Below are 24,668 nucleotides of genomic sequence, written 5' to 3'. Positions count from 1 at the left end.
TTTAACTGATTTCTGATGTAATGTTTTAAAACATAGGTCAAATATCCCTATTCCCACTGATCGCAGGTCAGATTTATCATTAGGACATCAGTGACTGTCCTGGGTTAGGAATAAAGAAGGTCCAGGGAGAAGGCAATGGCACCCCACTCCAGTACTCTTGCCTGGAAAATCCCATGGACGGAGGAGCCTGGTGGGCTGCAGTCCATGGGGTTGAGAAGAGTCGGACACGACTGAGCAACTTCACTTTCACTTTTCCCTTTCCTGCATTGGAGAGGGAAATGGCAACCCACTCCAGTGTTCTTGCTTGGAGAATCCCAGGGACGGGGAGCCTGGTGGGCTGCCGTCTATGGGGTCACACAGAGTCGGACACGACTGAAGCGACTTAGCAGCAGCAGCAGGGACTAGGGATGTGGACAGAGGTCAGTTTCTTCCCACAGTGAGGAGCCCCTCCAGCTGGGCTGTTTCCTCTCCCACCTTCCCCTAACAATATCTGCTAACCTCCCTCCATCACCACTGCAGGCATCCTCCTCTTCATCCTTTTCTTTTGGTCATCTTGTCTCTGACTCCCATAGAAACCAAATGAAGATGCCAGGCAACCTATGTCTTAAAAAGATTTCATCTGAAAAATCATCTCTAGTCAAGAAGTGTTCTCCTTCTGGCCAGAAAACTGACAAAGTGTTTTGTTCTCTCCATAACTGACCTCTGTCACTTTTAAACTCCACTTTATTGCTCCCTCCCCAACTGCGCTAGATCCATGAGGGTATCCAAAGATTGATTTCTGGAAAATGATATTTTCTTTCTTCATAGAGAACAAAAATTATATAATTATGAACTAACTCCTACCAACCCGTCCTAGAGCTGTCCACTGTGAAGACCTTTCCTGGCTTCAGCCTGACCACTTAGTCACACCTACATGGAACCACAGCAATGATAATTACAAACACATTATTTAATTCAGGGAAGTAATAAAATATCACGGGCCTAAACCTTTATTAATTCACATTTCAATATTTCAAGAGTTTATAATAATTTGATTTGAATGGAAATTCATGCTCCAGTTACTCGTTCACTCATGTGCTTTATTAAGTGCTTTCTGTATGCTTAGTGCTCTTTAAGGCATTATGATGGATTAAAACAAACAAGCAAGCAGAACAGAACAAAGCATTTTGCTTTCAAGGAGGTTACAATCTAATTAGGGAAGATGAGTTATGTTCTCTCAGAAAAATTCATTTTTCAAATAAATTAAGGATGCAAACAGAATTTCAAGGGCTTAACTCTACTTAAAGGAGTGAAAACTATTATGAGAGAGTTACAGCTCCAAAATTGTCTGAATGGAAATATACACTGTTAATTGTTCATGAATCATTTATTCATCATACTTCATCATAAGAGGCCCCTCAAAGACCACTCCTTGGCAACATGTAGAAGTGAGTACTTAGAAATGTATACTTGCAAGTAATAAATGAGACACTTAAAAAAATTAACTACGGAGGAGCCTTAGAAATAAGCTCCTCTTCATCCAAGGTCTAGAGAGTTCAAGGGCCTTGCCCATGGTTTCAGAGGTAGTTCATGTCCACAGAAGTGCTGGGCTATACCCTGGGCCTCAGACACCGAATACAGTGCTTCTCCCAAAAGCCCACACTGGATCGATCTATTTAACTTTCTTGGGCAGCCAGTCTAAATTAGATTTTCTACTCCAAATATTGCCTGAAGAAGTAGAAACAAATCATACAGAAATCAGAGCTCAGACCAACAGGATTTAAGTGTCTCAGTTATAAAAGTTAACTGTCTGACCTTCAGTTCCTGTTCTAATCCATCCTGTACACTGGACCCTGGTCAATTCACTGAAAAGACTGTCTTTACCACGTTGTGATCACTGCTTTCTCTTGTCTTTGACAGAAGCTTCCATTCAGGCAATCAAGACTCAGTATTCTCAAAGTTTCTAAAGCCACACTGGTCTCAACTACCTGTCCTTGGAAATGGGACTCCCGCTATTCCAGTCAGATGGAAATAATCCTGATCAGGATGACAAAGAAACTGTCAGACTTCACTCTACCCACCGTTCTTTGCCAAGCTAATCATAAAAGGAGGCACAAAGCTGTGTATTTGTCTTCCAAATATCAACCCTAATGGTAGAATACAGTCTGGCCCTACCTAATAAACACAGCCAAAGCGTTTCTACTTCCCACCTCCATCACCTCATGGGAGAAATGAACTCATCAAGTTTGCCATTATAAACTTTACTACACATTTAACTTTTATTAACAATTGCATTATTTATTTTTGGCTGTGCTGGGTCTTTGCTGCCGGATGTGGGATTTCTCTAGCTGTGGTGAGCAGGGGCCACTCTCTAGCTGTGGTGCATAGGCTTCTCCTCATTGCAGTCGCTTCTCTTGTGGAGCACGGGTTCTAAGGCATGCGGGCTCCGTAGCTGCAGCTCCTGGGCTCAGGAGTTGTGGCACACAAACTTAGCTGCTCCACAGCATGTGGAATCTTCCCGGGCCAGGGATTGAATCCATGACCCCTGCAATTAGCAGGCAGATTCTTAATCACTGGACCACCAGGGAAGTCCACCACACATTTTAAAATCTCACGCTTTAAAATCTCAACTCAACATCACAGGCCCAACAATGGAAAATCATGGCAAACACACAGGAAAAAGGTTTTGTTTTTTTATGTCACAATGATGATGCTTAGTTTCCTGATCTTCAAGGCTGCAGCAGCAAGGGGCCCAAGGCTCACAGAAGCACTCCCACAATAAGCATCACGTCACCCAAATGTGTACTTTTCACCCAAATGTGTAGTTTTCTTAGTGTTCCCACTTGCTCCCCCTTCCCAATTCATTTTCATCACCACAGAACAATCTAAAGTTATATTCAAAACTATATTCCTCATGATATAAAAGCTAAAATTTCTCTCATGTCACAAAGACATATACTAAATATCTTATTATGCAACCATCCATCTAAACAACATAATCATAACCAAGAAAGCCAGGCATACCACCCAAGACTGTCTGCTACCTGAATGCAGATGTTCAGTTTGTACTAAGGTCCATGGTGCACATTCTCCAGTTAATAATCACATGGGTGTCTATCATCTGATGATCACAGCTCTACTCCACATCTTGTCTTATCCTCTCAACCTATATGTTATTATTTATGTATAATATTACTTAAATATAACAAATCTACTCTCCATGAATCAGAGTTTAAAGAAGGGCATTGGGATTGATTTTTAAACAGCATGTAAATCATAGCAAAGAGATGTCCTACTATAAAGTAAAGATGAATGACCACCACCTTTGGCTTTTTTTTAAAAAACAAAAGACATGAGCTATATACATGGAGATAATTAATGATGTTTAAAGAAGCTCCCTTTAAGAGAGCCTAAATATATAAACTGTGCAATGAAAACAAAAACGTGAGGCTGCACTGAACTCAGGTGAAGCTCCAATTAAGCAGCACCACTCCCAACGGATGGCTGATGGAAATAATACCATTTCAATACTGATATTTTGGGAATGTCATTCTAAATAGTGACATGTTCAGGTTATAGAACACAAAATAACGTCCCATGCTTTTGTTGTCATTTTTTTTGTTAAGCAAATTTCAATCACTTCTTGAAATCATGTAATCCAGGAAGACTGCCTTCCTGTTTCCTATCGTAAGCATACCAGCTGTTGTTTTCTGTTGTTGCTCAGTGGCTAAGTCCTGTCTGACTCTTTAGCGACCCCATGGGCTCCTCTGTCCATGGGATTTCCCAGGCAAGAAACTACACTGAGTTGCCATTTCCTTCTCAAGGGGATTTTCCTGACCCAGGGATCAAACCTGCATCTCTTACATCTCCTACATTTCCAGGCGGGTTGCTTACCATTGAGCCACCAGGGAAGTCTTATACTAATAACAGAATGCCCCAAATGCCTAAACTCACTGTGAAGACATCTCCCAATATTGCACTCCAGTGAACAGTTCTTAAGTGAGGACTGTGAAACCCTGGGGGCCTCAAGACCTTTAAGGAGGTCCACAAGGCCAAAGCCAGAAAAGTATTTACATATTTCATTTGTCCTCTCACAAATCTGCAGTATGCCCATGTTCATAGAGCACTATTCAAAACAGCCAAAAGATGGAAGCAACTCAAGTTGTTTAGATGAATGGATATACAATGGATAAATGTTGTATATACTTAGAGTGGAAAAGAATCTAAAGCTGTACAACTGAAACTAACACAGTACTGTAAATCAACTATAGTTAAATTTAAAAAATCAAGAAGCAAAAATAATATCGTATATGGTATAAACCTACAATGGACTATCACTTAAACCTGAAAAGGAAGGAAATTCTAACATGGGCTGCAACATAGATAAACTCAAAGACATTCTGCTAAATGAAATAAGCCAGTCTCAAAGGGTAAATGTATGTTTCACCTAAATGTAAAATTCATTGAGACAGGAGGTAGAATGGGTGATTACCAGGGACTGGGGGAAAAGGGAAAATAGGAAGTTCATGTTTACTAGGAATGAGGTTTCTGTTTGGGAAGATGAAAAGGTCCTGGTGTGGAGGATGATGGATGCACAACAGTGTCAATGCACTCCATGCCACAGAGCTGAATACTCACAAACAGTTAAAATGGTAAATTTACAGTAGGAATATTTTACCACAATAAGAAATTCAACATATAAAAATGGAGGGTTAGAAAAATCTGCTTCCTCAATCCATCACAGCTTCACTACCTAAATTTAAAGTGAAAGTCACTCAGTTGTGTCCGGCACTTTGCAACCCCATGGACTATACAGTCCATGGAATTCTCCAGGCCAGAATACTAGAGTGGGTAGCCTTTCCCTTCTCCAGGGGATCTTCCCAACCCAGGTCTCCTGCACTGCATGTGGATTCTTTACCAGCTGAGCCACAAAGGAAGCCCACCAAAATTTAAGGATACTTTTAAAAAAAGATGAAACTGACACAGCAGAGGTCTCTGATTCATGGAAGGGAAAACTCTACCAAAAAAAAAAAAAAAATGGGAGTAAAACTGTGAATAGACAAAGACATGAAAGTTTTCATTTCTTTGACCATAATAATTGGTCATTTACATTACTGTATCTAATGCAATGAACATTTTCAAAAAGTTAAGTTGTAGCATCATGTTGAAATTAATCAGTAAAAATTTGAAGAACAAGGAAGTGAATATTTTAAAATGCAGATGTAATGAACACTTCAAAAGTCAAACATTATTACAGCTTTTCAAACTAGAAATGAAAGAAGCAACTGAAGTACCTTGAAGGCTAAGCTACTGTATTGCATTAGCTGAAGTGCACACTATAACAGACTAAGAAAGCCTTGTACAATTGAGATAGCTGAATGCCTGCTACATGATAAGTCAGTTAAAAAAAAATGGCATGACAGTGCTACTTTCCAATGATACTGGAACTCCTCAAATGAAACATCTGGTGACAAATGTGAAGACTGAGTTAATATCCCTACTGTAGAACTGTACTTTTGCCTTACTCCTGGATTCATCTACAGATGAAACTGAACTTGCTGTTTCTTTTCTATGAGATGACTACTTGGGGCTGACACTGACTGAAGAATTGCTTTTTGTATGTGAATGCAAATAATAAACACGGGCACTTAAATAGTCAACATGTTGAATAATTTTTTGGACTCTCATGGTTCACCCCGGGAACAAGTGTGCTGACATTTGCATTCCCAGTGCAGAAGCAGTGGTGGGTAAAATTGCCAGTGCCTTAGTTTCAATCAAGGCAATAAACTATACTAGAAATCACTGTATTCTTTAGTGCTACTCATCTGCATTTTTAAAGACGGTCAATTGAACTTAAGAATACCCTTAATGAAGCAAAAAAAAAAACAAAAAACACATTAATTTTTGACCCTTGACTTCACATTTTTCTGACATTGTATGTGAAGATTAGAAAGTCCACAGAAAGTACTTCTTCATACCGGTCACCAGTGGACACCTCAGGCAAAAGCACTCCTGTGACTGATGGAGTTGAGCTGAATTCACTGTTTTTTTTCATGGAACACCATTTTCATTTCAAAGAATGCATGACAGACAAACTAGGATTATTTATACCTGAGCTTTTGACATTTTTCACATCAAAATGAATGATGTGAACCTGGGTACTTCATGGAAAAGAAAAGACAAAATTTGTTACCAATAACAAAGTAAAAATTAAAATTTTAGAAAACTGTATCCACCACTGTGAGCTTGATAGTTTCACAATACCTTCACCTGATGAAATTGATGATAATATCAATGTATGTGGCTTTTGATATTGTATAATGAAATGTATCAATATTTGGAAGACTGGTATAACCCAATGAACAAGTGTTTTCCAAATAACCAATGTATGATGTTAGAACATCACAGAAGGATAGAAGATTTATTCAAAATACAACACAAAGGAATGGGTTATAACATAACAGAGTATGAAAATTTTACTAGTATGGTATCAGATTCCACTTTTCAATTAATCTTTAAGAAAGCAATCCTTATTAAGATTCACTCCCATAATTATGTTATATAAGATTCCAACTTTAGAGATCCTACTTGCTGGCTTGATGAAGTAATAAGTCTGGGTAAGTTCCACATAATATAGAACTGTAAGTGACCACCAGGAAAGCAAGGTGACCTCTGCGAGTGGCCTCCAGCTGTTGCTGTTGTTGTTCAGTCATGTCCACCTCTTTGCGACTCCATGGACTGCAGCATGCCAGGCTTCCCCGTCCATCACCAACTCACGGAGCTTGCTCAGACTCATGTCCATTGAATCAGTAGTGCCATTTAACCATCTCATCCTCTGTCATCCCCTTCTCCTCCTGCCCTCAATGTTTCCCAGCAGGGTCTTTTCCAATGAGTTGGCTCTTCACAGCAGGTGGCCAAAGTTTTGGAGCTTCAGCATCAGTCCTTCCAATGAATATTCAGGATTGATTTCCTTTAGGATTGACTGCTCTGATCTCCTTGCAGTCCAAAGGACTCTCAAGAGTCTTTTCCAACACCACAGTTCAAAAGCATCAATTCTTTGGTGCTCAACCTTCTATATGGTCCAATTCTCATATCTATCCATACATGACTACTGGTAAAACCATCACTTGTTGGATCTGCATGTAACATACAAAAGCTTATCTACAGTTATTTGAAAAAACTTCTAAAATGCTGCTCCTTCTTCCAGTTACATATCTATGTGAGGCAGGATTTCCTTCAAGTATTTCAACCAAAACAATACACTGCAACAGACTGAATAAGCAAGCAGGCACATTTGAGAATCCAACTGTCTAACAAGCAGGCAGCAAAGAGAACGGCATCAATGTTACACACGGTCACTCTTTTCACTGATTGTCTTTCTTTTGCTTTGAAAAATATAGTCATTTTCATGACAACAGGTGACCTGGTTATGGACTGGTTATTCTAAATCATTTAAATATATATTTTTAATTTCTCAGTTTTTCTGATATGGTAAATATGGATAGATACGATCTGCATAGAAAAGCCCTTTCTGGTCCTCTAAAATGGAAGAGTAAAGAAGGCTGTTGAGACCAGTAAGTCTGAGAACTGTTGCAATGTGCCTATTTTATTTATCTCTGCCAATGATACTTCCTGCTTCCCTTCTTTCATTTATCTAGATTTTACCCATTTTTCACACTTGGCAACTGTGAGCTCTCTCCCTCCTTAATGCCTGGAGAACTCATCTGGCACCTGGCTGTTGCTCTGTTTTCAGTAAGTATGTGTGTCTCTCCAACTAAATTGGGAAGCCGTGAAGGAAAGGGACTGTGTATGGGACAGCATAGGTGCTCAAAAACACTAACTTAATTATAGACTTTAGAGGATCAATTCAAACAAGTCCCAGGACTTCAATCAATTGCTCAAGGAAGCCAGACCACAAAAGACCTGGAATGAGGCAGAATTTAGGACAAATGTGTGTCTCAACGAGGTCATCTGAAGACTCAGCTGAGAACAAGGGCACAGATGCCAAAATGCACAAGTACAGAAGGTAACAGTAAGTGATATCAGACCATAAGACCTTTATTTCTCAATAAAACAGGAAGCAAGTTATCTGTGGATCATTTTGGAGCAAAAACTTGAGGAATAAAGAGTAACATTGTGGGGAAAGTAATGAAGAATTCACAGAATTTTCTCAAAGTCTCTTACTCTAAAAATAGGAAAAAGGCACTGAACTGAATACCAATTGTTAGGAGTTGAACTGTCCCCACAAAAGATATGCTGAAGTCCTAACCCTTTGTACCTGTGAATGCAACCTTATTCAGAAACAGGGTCTTCACAGATGTAAACATCTTAAGTAAGGTTATTGGGGTAAGTCCTAACCTGATGTGATCTGGGTTTTTTGTGCCTTTTATAATGTTTGAACACTATTTTTTTAACAAGCACCGTGCATTGTTTATTTAACTTTTTATGTTGGGAGTATAGCATATTAACAATGTCATGATAGTTTCAGGTAGACAGCAAAGGGACTCAGCCACACACCTATACATACATACATACATACATACATACACACACACACACACACACACACACACACACATATGTATTTGTTTTTATATGACGAGAAAGACACAGAGGGAAGATGGCCATGTAAAAACGGAGGCAGAGACTAGAGTTACACTGCCACAAGCTAAGGAATGTCTAGGCACAAAAGAAGCTGGAAGGGGCAAGGAAGGTTCTCTGGGAGGCTTCAAAGGGAGCATGAGCCTGCCAACATGTTAATTTTGAACCTCTAGCCTTCAGAGCTGTGAAAAAATTATGTTTTAAGCCACCCATTGTGGCTACCCAGCTCATGATACTTTGTCACTGTGGTCCTAGGAAACTAACACAGCAACAGAGGGCTCCTCACTATCCATAAGGACTTCCCAGGTGGCACAAATCCGCCTGCCCATGTAGGAGACGCAAGAGACACAGTTCAATCCCTGGATAGGGAAGATCCCCTGGAGTAGGAAATGACAACCCACTCCAGTCTCCTTGCCTGAGAAATCTCATGAACAGAGGAGCCTGGTGGGCTACTGTCCATGGGGTAGTTGCACAGACTCAGACACAACTGACCATACTTCGCTATCCATGGTCACAGTCCCACACAGCTCTCTTCACCCACAGACAAAAGTAAAAGGGAAGGTAGAAAGACCTGAAATGCAAATTTAGTTAGCAGCAATGAAAAAATGGCTTCCCTGGCAGCTCAGACAGTAAAGCATCTGCCTGCAATGCGGGAGACCTGGGTTCAATCCCTGGGTGGGGAAGATCCCCTGGAGAAGGAAATGGCAACCCACTCCAGTATTCTTGCCTGAAAATTCCATGAATGGACAAGCCTGGTAGGCTACAGTCCATGGGGTCGCAAAGAGTTGGACGTGACTTGAGTGACTTCACTTTCTTTCTTTCTAATGAAAAACAAACAAACAAACAAAAAAGGTTTTTTTTGTTTTTTTTTTTTTTAACTAGAGATTTCTGAACTGCAGTTTTGTTTTTTTTAAGGTTCTGAGAAAATGTCTCTGATCAAACACTGCTGTCAAAACTCAAGCCCACTGAGTCTCTATAAATGTGCCTATAAATACAGACAAGGATTATTTATCCATCTTGCATTTCCTCAGTTCTTTGCTACAAAAGGAAGTAATCCAGAACCTAACATTAAAGTTACCAATACTATGACTATGTCATGATGAAAGAAATATGGGATCACAAGTGAAACTCTTTCATTTTCTCCAAGATTTTATCAAGCCACCTGAAAGTCTGGGCCAAGATGACTCCGAGCTCATGTGCTGGCTATTCAGAAAGGTGAAGACCTAAGTGTTCTCCATATAAGATACTTGGCCTTAAAATCCATAGACTGCAATTTAAACCCTTGTAATGCATACCTGTTAGGAATTTACCTTCAGCTTCACACTTTACCTCAATCAATAAAAAAAACAATGGGATCTTGGACCTGTGAAAATTTCTAGAGCCATCTAACTTGACGATCCATTCAATGCCCCCTATACATCAGGTAATCCCATTGGTTTTCTAACTATGGGCCTAATCCATCAGTGAGCAGTGAAATAAATTTAGTATATTCCAACTACTTTAAAAAAAGAGTAGAATAAAAAATAAGAGGGTATCATTAGGGTTAAGTAAGGGTTACCATCCTCCTGACTTCATTTGTATATGTGTGTTGTGGGTACTGTGTCATAAAGGAAAACTTATTACTACTTTATTTATCAATCCAAGTTCTGGCAGAAATAGATGGTTCACCCAAATTGGGCGCTTAGGAGTTGAATAAAGAACCTATTTATAAAGGTTTCCCCAGGATTAAGGAAAAACATTAAGGGAGAGCACTCCTAAGTAGTGAGGTCGCTACCATCTGGTACCCAAGGGGCCAGGGAATGGAGTGCAGACAGGTATGCAGGGAGGGCTACCTGATGGAAGTTGTGTCCTTCAGTAAAGGGAGGCAGCCAGCCCATGGTAACCCAACAGAAGGGAGCTGCCTCCTGCTGGGACTCCTCCCATGGCTGATGCCAACTGGACATCGCAGAGCAAGACAGTCCACACCACTCAGCCTCCCAGGTCACAGGAGTGCGTCTCAAGGGGCAAACAGAAGGCTGAAAGCCACCAATACAGTTCATACCTTCATCAACTCACTCTGATCACTTTTATTTCTGGACGCCACATTTTTTCCACATCTGCGCCCAATCCCAATCTTGAATCAAGGCTCTAACCCAATGCCAAAAAGCTGATGCAAAAGATTGGCGCCTTTATGAACTCATGATTTATGATCTCAGCTACGCCCTCAAACACTCCCCGGCAAGTCTTTCATCCATCCTCAGCCTCCCGCCTCTCCTAGCCCCCACCTGTGGGGCTCCTGGAGGGCACAGACCATGCTTCACTCATCTCTGGAGCCCCAAGCTGCAATGTCTAGAACACAGGTGTGGTCACGGGGCGGTCTGTAAACCATGAAGACGTAAACCTCAGAGGGCTCCCTCTCCCTCAGTTGTACCCATGCCTCCCATACCACAAAGCAGTGGTCCCTAACCTTTTTAGCACTAGGGACTACTTCCATGGAAGACAATTTTTCCACGAATAAGGGGTGGGGAGTGGGGGGCAGATGTGGAGCAGGGGAAGCGGAGGTAGAGGGAGGAATGGTTTCAGGATGATTCAAGTACATTATATTCATTGTGAACTTATTTTTTTATTATTACATCAGCTCTACCTCAGATCATCAGGCATTAGATCCCAGATGTCAGAGACCCCTGCCATAGAGGGTCAAATACTGAGTCTGATTTCTTTGCCCCTGAAATTCCCAAGCCCATTTCCTCTTCTGCTTCTGTATGTCTAATCTGCACTCCTACAGCCAGGACACGGACCAGTTTTCCACCTCCATTCCCAGCTCTCTCTGCCTCCATCCTCTAGGACAATCGATAGAAAAAAAGAAAAACACTATCTCCACGCTGCCCAGAATGTTCCACTGACTGTTCATGCTCTTTAGACAGTCATACCAAAGGGCCCCTAGCTTGGACTCTGGCTTCTTCTTACAGCCTCATTCCTACTTTTCCCTCTCACAATCAGCTTTAGGAAACTTTCCATATTGTTGTTCTCTTGCCATACCTCCAAAAAACCTTGTCTATCCTCACTTGTGGATGTGACTGGTGATGGAAACAAGGTCCCATGCTGGTCTGTAGACCAATATTGCATAGGAACCAGAAATGTTAGGTCCATGAATCAAGGCAAATTGGAAGTGCTCAAACAGGAGATGGCAAGAGTAAACGTCGACATTTCAGGAATCAGTGAACTGAAATGGACTGGAATGGGTGAATTTAACTCAGATGACCATTATATCTACCACTGTGGGCAGGAATCCCTTAGAAGAAATGGAATAGCCATCATAGTCAACAAAACGGTCCTAAATGCAGTACTTGGATGCAATCTCAAAAATGACAGAATGATCTCTGTTCGTTTCCAAGGCAAATCATTCACTATCATGGTAATCCAAGTCTATGCCCCGACCAGTAATGCTGAAGAAGCTGAAGTTGAACGGTTCTATGAAGACCTACAAGACCTTCTAAAACTAACACCCAAAGAAGATGTTATTTTCATTATAGAGGACTGGAATGCAAAATTAGGACATCAAGAAACCTGGAGTAACAAATACTCTAAGGCAAATTTGGCCTTAGAGTATAGAATGAAGCAGGGCAAAGGCTAACAAAGTCTTGCCAAGAAAACGCACTGGTCATAGCAAACACCCTCTTCCAACAACAAAAGAGAAAACTCTACACATGGACATCATCAGATGGTCAACACTGATATCAGACTGATTATATTCTTTGCACCCAAAGCTGGAGAAGCTCTATACAGTCAGCAAAAACAAGAATGGGAGCTGACTGTGACTAAGATCTTGAATTCCTTACTGCCAAATTTAGACCTAAATTGAAGAAAGTAGGGAAAACCACTAGACCATTCAGGTATGACCTAAATCAAATCCCTTATGATTATACAGTGGAAGTGAGAAAAAGATTTAAGGGCCTAGATCTGACAGACAGAATGCCTGATGAACTATGGACAGAGGTTCACGACATTGTACAGGAGACAGGGATCAAGACCCTCCCCAAGAAAAAGAAATGCAAAAAAACAAAACGGCTGTCTGAGGAAGCCTTACAAATAGCTGAGAAAAGAAGAGAAGTGAAAAGCAAAGGAGAAAAGGAAAGATATAAGCACCCAAACGCAGAGTTCCAAAGAATAGCAAGGAGAGATAAGAAAGCCTTCTTCAGCGATCAATGCAAAGAAATAGAGGAAAACAACAGAATGGGAAAGACTAGAGATCTCTTCAAGAAAATTAGAGATACCAAGAGAACATTTCATGCAAAGATGGGCTCAATAAAGGACAGAAATGGTATGGACCTAACAGAAGCAGAAGATATTAAGAAGAGGTGGCAAGAATACACAGAAGAACTATGCAAAAAAGATCTTCATGACCCAGATAATCACAATGGTGTGATCACTCACCTAGAGCCAGACATCCTGGAATGTGAAATTAAGTGGGCCTTAAGAAGCATCACTACGAACAAAGCTAGTGGAGGTGATGGAATTCCAGTTGAGCTATTTCAAATCCTGAAAGATGATGCTTTGAAAGTGCTGCACTCACTATGCCAGCAAATTTGAAAATGCAGCAGTGGCCACAGGACTGGAAAAGGTCAGTTTTCATTCCAATTCCAAAAAAAGGCAATGCCAAAGAATGCTCAAACTACTGCACAATTGCACTGAACTCACACGTTAGTTAGTAAACTAATGCTCAAAATTCTCCAAGCCAGGATTCAACAATACATGAACCAAGAACTTCCAGATGTTCAAGCTGGTTTTAGAAAAGGCAGACGAACCAGAGATCAAATTGCCAACACTCGCTGGATCACCAAAAAAAGGAAGAAAGTTCCAGAAAAACATATATTTCTGCTTTATTGACTATGCCAAAGCCTTTGACTGTGTGGATCACAATAAACTGTGGAAAATTCTGAAAGAGATGGGAATACCAGACCACCTGACCTGCCTCTTGAGAAATCTGTATGTGGGTCAGGAAGGAACAGTTAGAACTGGACATGGAACGACAGACTGGTTCCAAATAGGAAAAGGAGTACATCAAGGCTGTATATTGTCACCTGCTTATTTAACACATATGCAGAGTACATCATGAGAAACGCTGGGCTGGATGAAGCACAAGCTGGAATCAAGATTGCCAGGAGAAATATCAATAACCTTAGATATGTAGATAATACCACCCTTATGGCAGAAAGTGAAGAAGAACTAAAGAGCCTCTTGATGAAAGTGAAAGAGGAGAGTGAAAAAGTTGGCTTAAAGCTCAACATTCAGAAAACGAAGATCATGGGATCCAGTCCCATCAGTTCATGGGAAATAGATGGGGAAACAGTGGAAACAGTGTCAGACTTTATTTTTGGGGGCTCCAAAATCACTGCAGATGGTGACTGCAGCCATGAAATTAAAAGACGCTTACTTCTTGGAAGAAAAGTTATGACCAATCTAGACAGCATATTAAAAACCAGAGACATTACTTTGCCAACAAAGGTCCATCTAGTCAAGGCTATGGTTTTTCCAGTAGTCATGCACGGATGTGAGAGTTGGACTATAAAGAAAGCTGAGCGCCGAAGAACTGATGCTTTTGAACTGAGGTGTTGGAGAAGACTCTTGAGAGTCCCTTGGATTGCAAGGAGATCCAAACAGTCCATCCTAAAGGAAATCAGTCCTGAATATTCATTGGAAGGACTGATGTTGAGGCTGAAATGCGAATACTTTGGCCACCTGATGCAAAGAACTGACTCATTTGAAAAGACCCTGATGCTGGGAAAGATTGAAGTCCTCCCGAAAAGGACCGACAGAGGATGAGGTGGTTGTATGGCATCACCGACTCATGGACATGAGTCTGAGTAAACTCCAAGTGTTGGTGATGGACAGGGTGGTCTGGTGTGCTGCAGTCCAGGGGGTCACAAGGAGTCGGACATGACTGAGCAACTGAACTGAACCGATCCTCAGTCAGAGGCAGGCAGCGTCTCACTCTCCCTCTTTCCAACGCCCTCCCGTCCCTTACTGCCCAGCAATTGGCCATTCTGTCTTCTAAACCCTGCCCACATGTAACTCCTGGTGAAATCGGCACGACTTCCTCATCTCTACCTGCTCTAAAGTCAAAGGTGACCACTCTCTTCCATCTACCACTCCAAACCCATCTAGTACACCGTGTTACTTATCTACATTCCTTTCTCTGCCATATTAATTTATTAGCCTGATGGAGGCAGGGCACATGTCTTATTTTATTCTATAATCCCAGTGTAAAACAGAATGTTTGACCCAACGTCACTCTTCATCAATCTTCTCTGAAGTAACGGAAATGGCCTTTGGATTGTCAGATCATCAAAAGCAACCGTAGCAAAGCATCCACTACCTGGGGGTCAGACCAAGGTCTCACTGCATATGTGACATACTTTTTCATGGGATGTAGATGGCATTAACAGATGTAGTTTTCACCCACCATTCTTAAATCAGGTGCCCCACTCTCTCTCCACCTCTTTCCCAATACAGGCCACCTATCTATAAACAGGGAGGAGTACAAACCCTGTCTATACATCCCTTGTCAGAAGCCCATCTTTGCCTAGTGGTCACTCTTTCTAGGGTTTATGTCTCTACAAATAAAGAATAGTAGCAAGACTCACTCTAAATCCCCCTAAAAAAGGTATCAGAAGTGTACTGTCAGAGCTCCCCCACATACCCTTAATTTCTGTCTCAAGTGAAGCTGTTAGATTGGGTCTGATCACTTCTCCTGCCAGTGTGGGTCTCTAGTCATGCTGATGGTGGCTTAGCTGAGAGTTGCAGACATCTCTTCTGTTATCTGCCTCCATCACCAAATGGCCCCACCAGCTCCTCCTCTGGGGCCCAGGACCTCTTGATAAGTTTAATATGTCCTTTCCTTGATGTAAAGGACAAGAACAGTACAGGGTGTATTTACCTGCATGATACTTAGTACTGAATCTGACAGAGACTGAATTGAGAGTGAAACCTTTTTACCCATCCTGTCTCTTGGTATCCTGCAATTCTGTCTCGTTGCAATCCACAGAGAAAGAGTCCAGCAATCAAAAGAATGGTAGCGCCCGAGAGGGGAGACAGAGCTAATCTGGCAGCCCCAAGATGCAGTTACAGTGCCTTTCAAAAATAAAGGATCCACCCAAATGGAGATAGTCCAGAATCATTTTTTAAATCAACATGAAATTAATAAATAAGGCACTGAAAATCAAACACTGTTCAAATGTAAAGGGCAGCATTGTACAAATCTCCATGAAACAAAAACATTATGATGTTCCTTTGCTAAAAATCCAGAACTGCAGAGCACCTAGCCTCAAAAATCTGCGAAGGGAGTCAACCTATCAAAATTTGAAGCTGTTATTTAAGACAATCAGTGCGGCAGATATAATGGGCCACTCAACTACTGCCTACAGCACATGTGGATTTGATGAGGTATTTGAAGATAATCAAGAGAAAAACTGCATTTAGACTTTCTTTATAAAACTATACCACATATAAAGATTTCATACAAAGCATAGTGTTGAATATGAGGTCATTCTCACTTTTACCAAAGAAAGCAATGTGAAAGGTGATACAATTTAACAAGCATTTCTGGTATACATACTATATATCTGGTACTGTGCTAAAAACAGGGATAGGAGAATAAATAAGACTCATTCTTTGTTCTTAAATAGTTCAACTTAGAGTGGAGAAGACAGAATGGTTGCACTCTGTGGTCAAGCCCAGCCAGTTCCTCTCCTGCATTCACGTGGACTTCTTTCCCAGGCCCACTGCATCTAGACAGCACACATGGCCAGTCTGACCAGTGGAATGCTGGCACAAGTGATGTCTGCCACTTCCAGGCCAAGCCCCCAGGCTTCTGTGGCATCCTCCACACTCTCCTTGCTCACCAGTTGGCACAGGACAGGGAATCTACAAAAAACCCCAAAACCAAAAGGAACAGCAGTAGGTGGCTGCATGGGTCATAGACCCCATCTCCCCCTGAGAAAGCAATAAACCACTGTCCTTTGGGAATTGTCTGTTAGGTTAGTAGACCTTGATGAGTAGACAGTATAATGTAAGATATGGTTTTCAAAATGAAAACACTGCACAGGGAGTTATAGGAACACAAGTATGAAGCCCCTAAGTGATGGTGAGGGAAAAGGGAGGAAGGGACTTCCTAGAGAAGAGGCAGTTGGAGTTTCATCCCAAAAGATGAGCAGGATTCACTTGGGGTGGGGGAAAATGTGAAAGTTTATGTCACATGAGCAAATTTAAAGGGTATAAAGGAATAGAGAAGATATTGGACCCGGAAGCAAAGTGGGTTTTCACATAATAGCAGTGAAGAGCCATTTACACATCCCAGCAATACTCCAGACAGGATCAGATCTACAGCTGTAAGGTCCTCAATGGAGAACAGTTTGAAAGAATTGGGAGATAACTGTGGTATTGGAGAAGACTCTTCAGAGTCCCTTGGACTGCAAGGAGATCCAAGCTGTCCATCCTAAAGGAGATCAGTCCTGGGTGTTCATTGGAAGGACTGATGTTGAGGCTAAAACTCCAATACTTCGGCCACCTGATGCGAACTGACTCACTGGAAAAGACGCTGATGCTGGGAAAGATTGAGGGCAGGAGGAGAAGGGGACGACAGAGGATGAGATGGTTGGATGGCATCACCGACTCAATGGACATGGGTTTGGGTGGACTCCGGGAGTTGGTGATGGACAGGGAGGCCTGGCGTGCTGCAGTTGGTGATGGACAGGGAGGCCTGGCGTGCTGTGGTTCATGGGGTCACAAAGAGTCAGACATGACTGAGCGACTAAACTGAACTGAATGGCAGAAAGGCCAATTACGGGTCTGCTGCAGTTCCCCACAGTAGGAATGAGAAAGAACTGGTGTGGGGCAGAAAGGAGGAAGCAGATCTAAGAAATACCACATGGAAGCATCAAAGGACTTTTCTGACCAACCAGACAAGTAATAGAATATGGAGGATGAGAGGTCATCAAGGAACGAAGGATTTCCGGTTTCTGAATTAGACAACCAGGTGAATGGTGGTACCAGAAATGAAGAGGCTACAGGAGGATGTGTATGTGTTTAGTCGCTCATTTGTGTCCAACTCTTTGCGACCTCATGAACTGTAGCTCGCTAGGCTCCTCTGTCTGTGGGGATTCTCCAGGCAAGAATACTGGAGTGGATTGCCATTTCCTCCCCCAGGGGATCTTCCCAACCCAGGGATTGAACCCAGGTCTCCCTCACTGCAAGTAGATTCTTTACTATCTGAACCACCAGGACAGGAGGATGGGGACATGCAGACAGATAGAGAACAAGCTGGGCTTGAACTATGTATGGGACATCAAGGTGGTGAAGTCCCAAAGCTGCTGGATATTGAGGTCGATAGCAAGTTCAAGGCTAGAGGTGTGTGCCTGAGGGAAGCTGAAGCCATGGAATGGATGAGATCCAACTGAAATAAAGGAAAGAACCCCGAGGCACCAGCACACAAGGGAAACTGTATTGGATGCACCTACAAAGACACAGAAGACAGAGACATGTCTAGAAATTCTGGGTAGAGAGAGTTTTAAAAGGTGAGATATCATAAAAAATAAGGACTGAAAAGTAACCATGGCTCTTAGCTGTCATATCCTGATAACCTTGTTAAGAGCACTCTCACTTAACAACTTACACTCATCTATTGGGATGGTAATAATGGGGACTAGAGGATAATGATTCCTTCTAAAGAGGTGTCTAACCTCAGCTCCAACTGAAGGCTGCCATGTGGGAAAGTAAAGCCCAGTAGTCTCAGAGCTTCTGATTCTTTTTTCCCTAAAAGACAGAAATCTGGAGTTTTGCATGAAATCTCAATATTATTTAAACATGGCAAAAGTCAAAATGTAACACTGAGCAGAACTTAAAAAACACTTCTGTGGGTCATAGCAGACCCCATGAGCCCTGTGTTTGCAAACTTAGAGGCTGCTCAATGCAAGTCAAGTAACAGAACCAAAACCAAGTTAGAAGCATGTGCCTTGCTGATGGTGAGTCAGTCCTGTCTACATGCTGGAAAGAGCATCTAGTTCACACATTGGGAGAGGAGAGAACTGAATAGGAAATAAAGCACTCAAGTCAGTCACTGCCCAATAAACTGAAAAGCATTTGGGGAATTCAGTGTGGTCCTAGCTTATGCATAAAGGAAACTTATCCTCTGGAAACAAGACATCAAAAGCTGAAAATTTCAGGAATTCAAGAGTTCTAATGTTTTCTTCCAGTTGATTCTTGTCATTGTACAAATTCTAAAACTGATCTCACAGTCAATCAGGAGAGTCCATTGCTCTTAACTAATTCCAATCTATGAAGCTGATCTCAACTTGTAAAACCAATAAATTATTCCAAATATCTGAATACAGAAGAGATTCATTTTGAAAGTCAATCAGATGTTTCTTTTTTAAAAAAAAAAAAACACTATCCTCATACATAAAGATCTGCAAATCTTCCTAAAAATTCTATCATACCCACTACCCCATAAACTCAGTGTTCATACTATTTGACTCCTGAACTCACACACATGTACACACTATACACTCTTATTTGTACTTTTGTTACTGAACAAGTACTTCCCCTTATTTACTTATATATAAAATCAATGCTCAATTTAATAAGTTCTTTGAACACCTGCTGGGAGAATTCACTCACGGTAGGAGTAGAAAGATAGTTGCTAATAACAAGTTGGTCCGTAGGTGTCTAAGACATAATTATCTGCTGTCAAATGATTTTAAAAATCAATTTAGTTCAGTGACACCAAAAGATGTAGTAGTAGTAGATTAGTGGTTCTCAATTCTAACTGGGCATTTGTATCATCTGAAGTATCTTTTTTTAATACCTATGCCCAGGTTTCACTCCAAATCCATGGAAGAAAAGGACTGAAACATATATTATTTAAAATGTTAAAATTAGAGGTAACTAATGATCAACCAAAGTTGAGAGCCCTGCAGGATATGGTTCAATTAGCCATTCACCTGTGACATGTAATTTTGATGATTAACTAATTACTCAATGATCCCCACCTTTACTACTGAAGACAATCCCCTCTCCACTAACTACTTAACTGAACTGGATTTAAAGCCTCAGATGATGATAAACTACCAGGATCCAAAGACAAGCAATCCCTTAATTCTTGCCCCTTGGTCAGCTCACCTCCCTAGTAGAGGTTATCAAAGGACAGGGATCAGGGAGGCCACAGGAACCTCAAAGTCTGAGAGAATTCAGAACATAATTAAAGCCTTCCCCAAAGCTCCCTCAGTTTCTTCAGTATCTTACCTACTTCTAGCCTTATCTGATGCTGATTAAGCTGGCTTCCCACATTCCACAAATACCAGCTTCTTTTGTTTTTCTCAGTTGGAGGTGGCCAGTTTTCTTCTGCTCACAAAACCCAGACTGTCCTCCTTGGGCTTCATGTACCCTTCAAACTGTAGAAACCCCAACTCTCTCCTCAATCTTGAAATCTGCCTTTCTCCCATCTAAATTATTCAGGGCTCCGGAAGAAACAGGCTTCATTTACATTTATGTTCCCACTTAACATGTTTCTTTACCTCCTTACCTCTCTACCCAGATATCTCAGAGATCATGCCCAATTTTTCAATTTGTAATTAGACTGAAGAAGATTCTTCAGACTTGATTTGCAAATCCTGCAATTTTTTTCACAGAAATCAGACTTCCCCCTGTAACATACAGACCTATACTGTAACAGATAGAATTGAAAGGAGTGTGAGGATGCCTCAACACTTTGAAGGCTTCCCAGGTGGCTCAGTGGTAAAGAATTTGCTGACAATGGAGGAGACGCAAGAGACCAGGTTTGATCCCTGTGTTGGGAAGAGAAGGAAATGGCAACTTACTCCAGTATTCTTGCCTGGGAAATCCCATGGACAGAGGAGCCTGGCAGGCTATAGACTATGGGGTCACAAAGAGTTGGACACGACTGAGCATGTACGCAAGCCTCCTTTTGCGAGAAACACAATAGCTATTGCTATCATTGGGTTGATATATTATTGTAGCAGTTTATAGATGGAATTTTTTTAAAAACAAACTGTATACAAATTAATAAGATGGATAAGTTCCACTGCATAATGACTTACTAGGCTCCATATTAATGACTGAGAGTAAAGACCTGGAAACACAGTTCCTGGGTTTCCAAATCTCAATTCTACCACATACTAGTCATACTTCTGTGCTTTTCCCCAATCTGTAAAATGGGGATATTAGTACCTCATTCACAGAGTTAGTCATTTGATATACGTAGGCTGCAGTCCATGAGGTGGCGAAGAGTCTGACACAACTGAGCGACTTCACTTTCACTTTTCGCTTTCATGCACTGGAGAAGGAAATGGCAACCCATTGCAGTGTTCTTGCCTGGAGAATCCCAGGGATGGAGGAGCCTGGTAGGCTGCCATCTATGGGGTTGCACAGAGTCAGACACGACTGAAGTGACTTGGCAGCAGCAGCAAAGCACCTAGAACACTGCCTGCGCCAAGTAAGTACAATTCCTCTCAGTGGTTGTGTTATTACTACTGAGTAAGCCCATCCTCATCGGCTTGCAGCTTCTGCGGCCCTCATTAAGTCTGTGCTTCCCTGGTGGTTCAGACAGTAAAGAATCCACCAGCCAATGCGGGAGATCCAGGTTCGATCCCTGGGTCGGGGAAGAGCCTCTGGAGGAAGAAATGGCAACCCACTTCAATATTCTTGCCTGGAAAATGGCATGGACAGAGGAGCCTTGCAGGCTACAGTCCACTGGGTTGCAAAGAGTCAGACACGACCAACGGAGTAACACACGAGGGATTAAAACCTCGCTGTCCAGAGAAACAAACCGTTTAAACCTTTCACTAATTTAAAGAAATTGAATTTAGCCAAGTTGTTTTTGAAATTGAATTTTGATATTTCTGGTCTTTTCCCATCATTTTCTAAATTCAATGGATAAAAGCATGGACTTTATCAGAGTATTTTGTGACATTTTAGTTCCATTAGGAATATAATATTAGTTAAAGCCTTGTTATGATTACAATGCTATTTAAAACGAAACTATGAGAGAGGAGTATTTTGGGAGGAGAAAAATATCACTCTCCAGTTATTAAATTGAGATTTTAAAAGCCAAAGAAGGGAGGGAGAATTTATTAGTTGCAAGTGACCTTTAAATGTCACATTCACTAATATATAAATGTAAACACAGAAAAATGTAATGTCTGGTAATAATGGTAAACTGATCAATACAATTACATTATGGGATCTGTGATATTATAAATTATGCTTTCAGTACAGAATATTGATAGTTTTTTAACACCTCTTAAGATCAAATTATAATGCATTAAATATCCTATAGTTAAATTCCCTGTGTGCTATTTATAAGCTTATAGCTTACTTCTATTACCTGGACAGTTCCATGTATCGAATTTCTAAATAGTCAAGGTTTTAGAATTAAATTATTTTTCACAATGTTTAAAATAATAAAAATAAGTTTATCATCTCAATAAAACAACCTCCCTGTGAAATTTGCTTTAATAATTTGTCTAGAATAGCATGGTTAGGTTTAACCTTAGACTACTTTCAGAAGTTAGGGAAATAGGATTTTAAGGACAACTGGTTACTTGTGTTACTTTTCATTTTTAACTGAATTACACAATATAAACAGCAGGCACTATGGTAACAAAGGAAAAAGCATTAGGCAGATACTTATATAGTTATATAGGCTACTTTGATTACTTTCTCTCTCTGCCTCAATTCCATTAGTAAAAAGTCCAGCTTTAGAGATTATATTTAATATATTAACAGACCATTCTCTACGCTCATCTTTAGCTCTTGACTGTTCAAGGAAATATGCACATGCATTTATCCAGAGTGGAATTTTTTCCTGTATAATAATTCCAAGTGGAGGCACAGAGATGCAGAGATTTTCTTAAATGCCTCAGCTATATATATTTAGAAAACACAATTGCTTTCATGCCTTGGATAACCAAGATGACATTAAAATAAACTACATCTTTCCACCATGAAATTGGCCAACATACTATTTCTACAGTTCTCACAGCATGAGGACAAACATTAAGAGAACCACTGGCCTCTAAATTAAAAGTTTATGATTTGTCCTATTTGAGAAGATTTGGGGCAAACAAGATATCCTTTTGGAGGATTCAAAAAAAAAAAAAAAAAAAAGATGCCCCTGGAGGACTTCATTTAAGTTTTCATTGAAACTTTTTTCTTTAAAGAAGAAACAGGCCCAGCATGTTACCCAAACACTCAATATGAGTTCTAGAGTCTAGCTACGGCTTCTGAATATTTAAGTATGCCTTACACACTGGCTCAGAGGGTAAAGCGTCTGCCTGCAATGCAGGAGACCTGGGTTCGATCCCTGGGTCAGGAAGATCCCCTGGAGAAGGAAATGGCAACCCACTCCAGTACTCTTGCCTGGAAAATCACATGGACAGAGAAGCCTGGTAGACTACAGTCCATGGGATCGCAAAGAGTCGGACACGACTGAGCGACTTCACTTTCACTTTACACACTTACAAACACTTCTGGAACCTTACTTAGATTTCACTTGTTCCTGGCTTCAGGGACAGAGCTGGGAACAGTCTTTGTCATCATTTCGACAGTCACCCCGGACCTGACCCTGCCCACACACTTAGTAGATGCTGATAGAAAGTGAGGTGTTAAAGTAAAAATAGCCAAGTGTAGACTGGTTGGTGTCAGCACACAGCATCCTTCCACCTGACCTCCTGCTGGAGTCATTGAGAGAGGCCAGCTCCAGAGGCTGAAATTCCAAGGGCCTCACTAGTTGTAACTTCCGAGTATCTGTTACTTAACACCAATCAACTTTCTAACCCAAGGATTAGAAGTAGGGCGGGCCTTGGCTGGTCAAAAATCACATCTGAAGTGAGCAACACCTTCGAGTGCTCCCCTGAGGTCTGTTCGCTCCAACAACTTCTACAGCAGTGCTTGTCCAACTTCACTGGCCATTGCAATCACCTGGGAGCTTGTTGAAAAGCAGATTTTGAGGCCGTGAGCTTGGACCCGGGCACCAGATGTTGCCGTTCTAACGAGCCCACAAGTGATTCGGGTGCCGCGGTTCCAACCACCACCCTGAAACAAGCAAGGCCCACAAACGCCCAGATCCCTCATATTAGCAACATACAAAAGTTGCGGCCACAGGTCGTGACAAATCAGGTCGCCGAGGTGCTCCGCGTCCCCAGAGCGTCGCCACCCTGTCCTCGGGGCACCTGGCAGGTGCGGTGGCGGCGGAGCGCTCCCGGGTAGCCAGCCCGCAGCCGCGCCCCCTCCTCCGCCCCGCCCGCGCGCCCCCAGCGCCGCGCCCACCTTCTCGCGGGTCTTCAGGTACCGCTGCAGCGCCTGCTGTGTGAGCTCCCGGACGCGCAGCTGGCCCTCCTTGCAGGGCACCACGATTCCGGTCCTGCCGAAACACACGGTCACTTTCATCCTGGCCCCCGGCGACCACGCCGGGCCCGGCCGAACAGGTGTCTGGGCCGGCGGGCGCGGCCCCACTCTCAGGGGACACCGGGCGCCGGCGGAGACCCCGGGGCGCCTCTCCCCGGCCCCCCTTCCGGATCAGGGGCTCGCAGCAGCGCCCCTCTGCCCGGGGCAGGCGGCCGCCGGCGGGCGGGAATCGATCTGAGAGCAGGAGGCAGCGGGGAGGGCTACCTCCCAGGTGGCGGGGGGCCGGGGAAGCCGGGGGGCCGGGCAGCTCCTCCTGCTCCGGCTCCGGCTCCGGCTCCGGCTCGGGCCCGGCCCAGGCGGCTGCTCCCCGCCCGCCAAAGCGAAACTGCCGGCCTGGCCCTGGCCCTGGCCCTGGCCCTGGCCCTGGCCCTGGCCCTGGCCCTGGCCCTGGCCCTGGCGGCGGCGGGGCCGGCCCCAAGCCCCGGGCTGGAGTGGGCGGCGGCGGCGGCGGCGCGCGGGGCCAGAGTTGGGAGGAAACTTTTGCGCCGGATCCCAACTCCTCCGCCGCGCGCCGCGCTCTGGGCTCCCGCGGCCCCCGGGCCGGCCTGGGCCCGGCTCTTAAAGGGGCCGCGGCGCTCCCCGGGCCCGCCGTGCAGTCGGCGGCGCGGGGCGGGGGCCGTGCGGGGCGG

General features: G+C 42.7%; 1 protein-coding gene across 2 annotated transcripts in view; it reads right to left on the bottom strand.

Annotated features, from left to right (window-relative positions):
- PARD3B (par-3 family cell polarity regulator beta) overlaps positions 1 to 24,122 on the bottom strand; it is a 1,151,446-nt gene extending 1,127,324 nt beyond the window's left edge. For both annotated transcript variants that reach the window (XM_061382241.1, XM_061382248.1), the window contains exon 1: positions 23,902 to 24,122. In XM_061382241.1, the coding sequence (XP_061238225.1) occupies positions 23,902 to 24,021 (120 nt within the window). In that variant the 5' untranslated portion in view covers positions 24,022 to 24,122. The remainder of the gene's footprint in view (positions 1 to 23,901) is intronic.
- Between the last annotated feature and the right edge of the window lie 546 nt (positions 24,123 to 24,668).

This window comes from Bos javanicus, chromosome 2 (genome assembly GCF_032452875.1).
Source record: "Bos javanicus breed banteng chromosome 2, ARS-OSU_banteng_1.0, whole genome shotgun sequence".
In the NCBI taxonomy this organism is placed as follows: Eukaryota; Metazoa; Chordata; class Mammalia; order Artiodactyla; family Bovidae; genus Bos; species Bos javanicus.
This window is presented reverse-complemented; position numbering and strand designations above follow the sequence as displayed.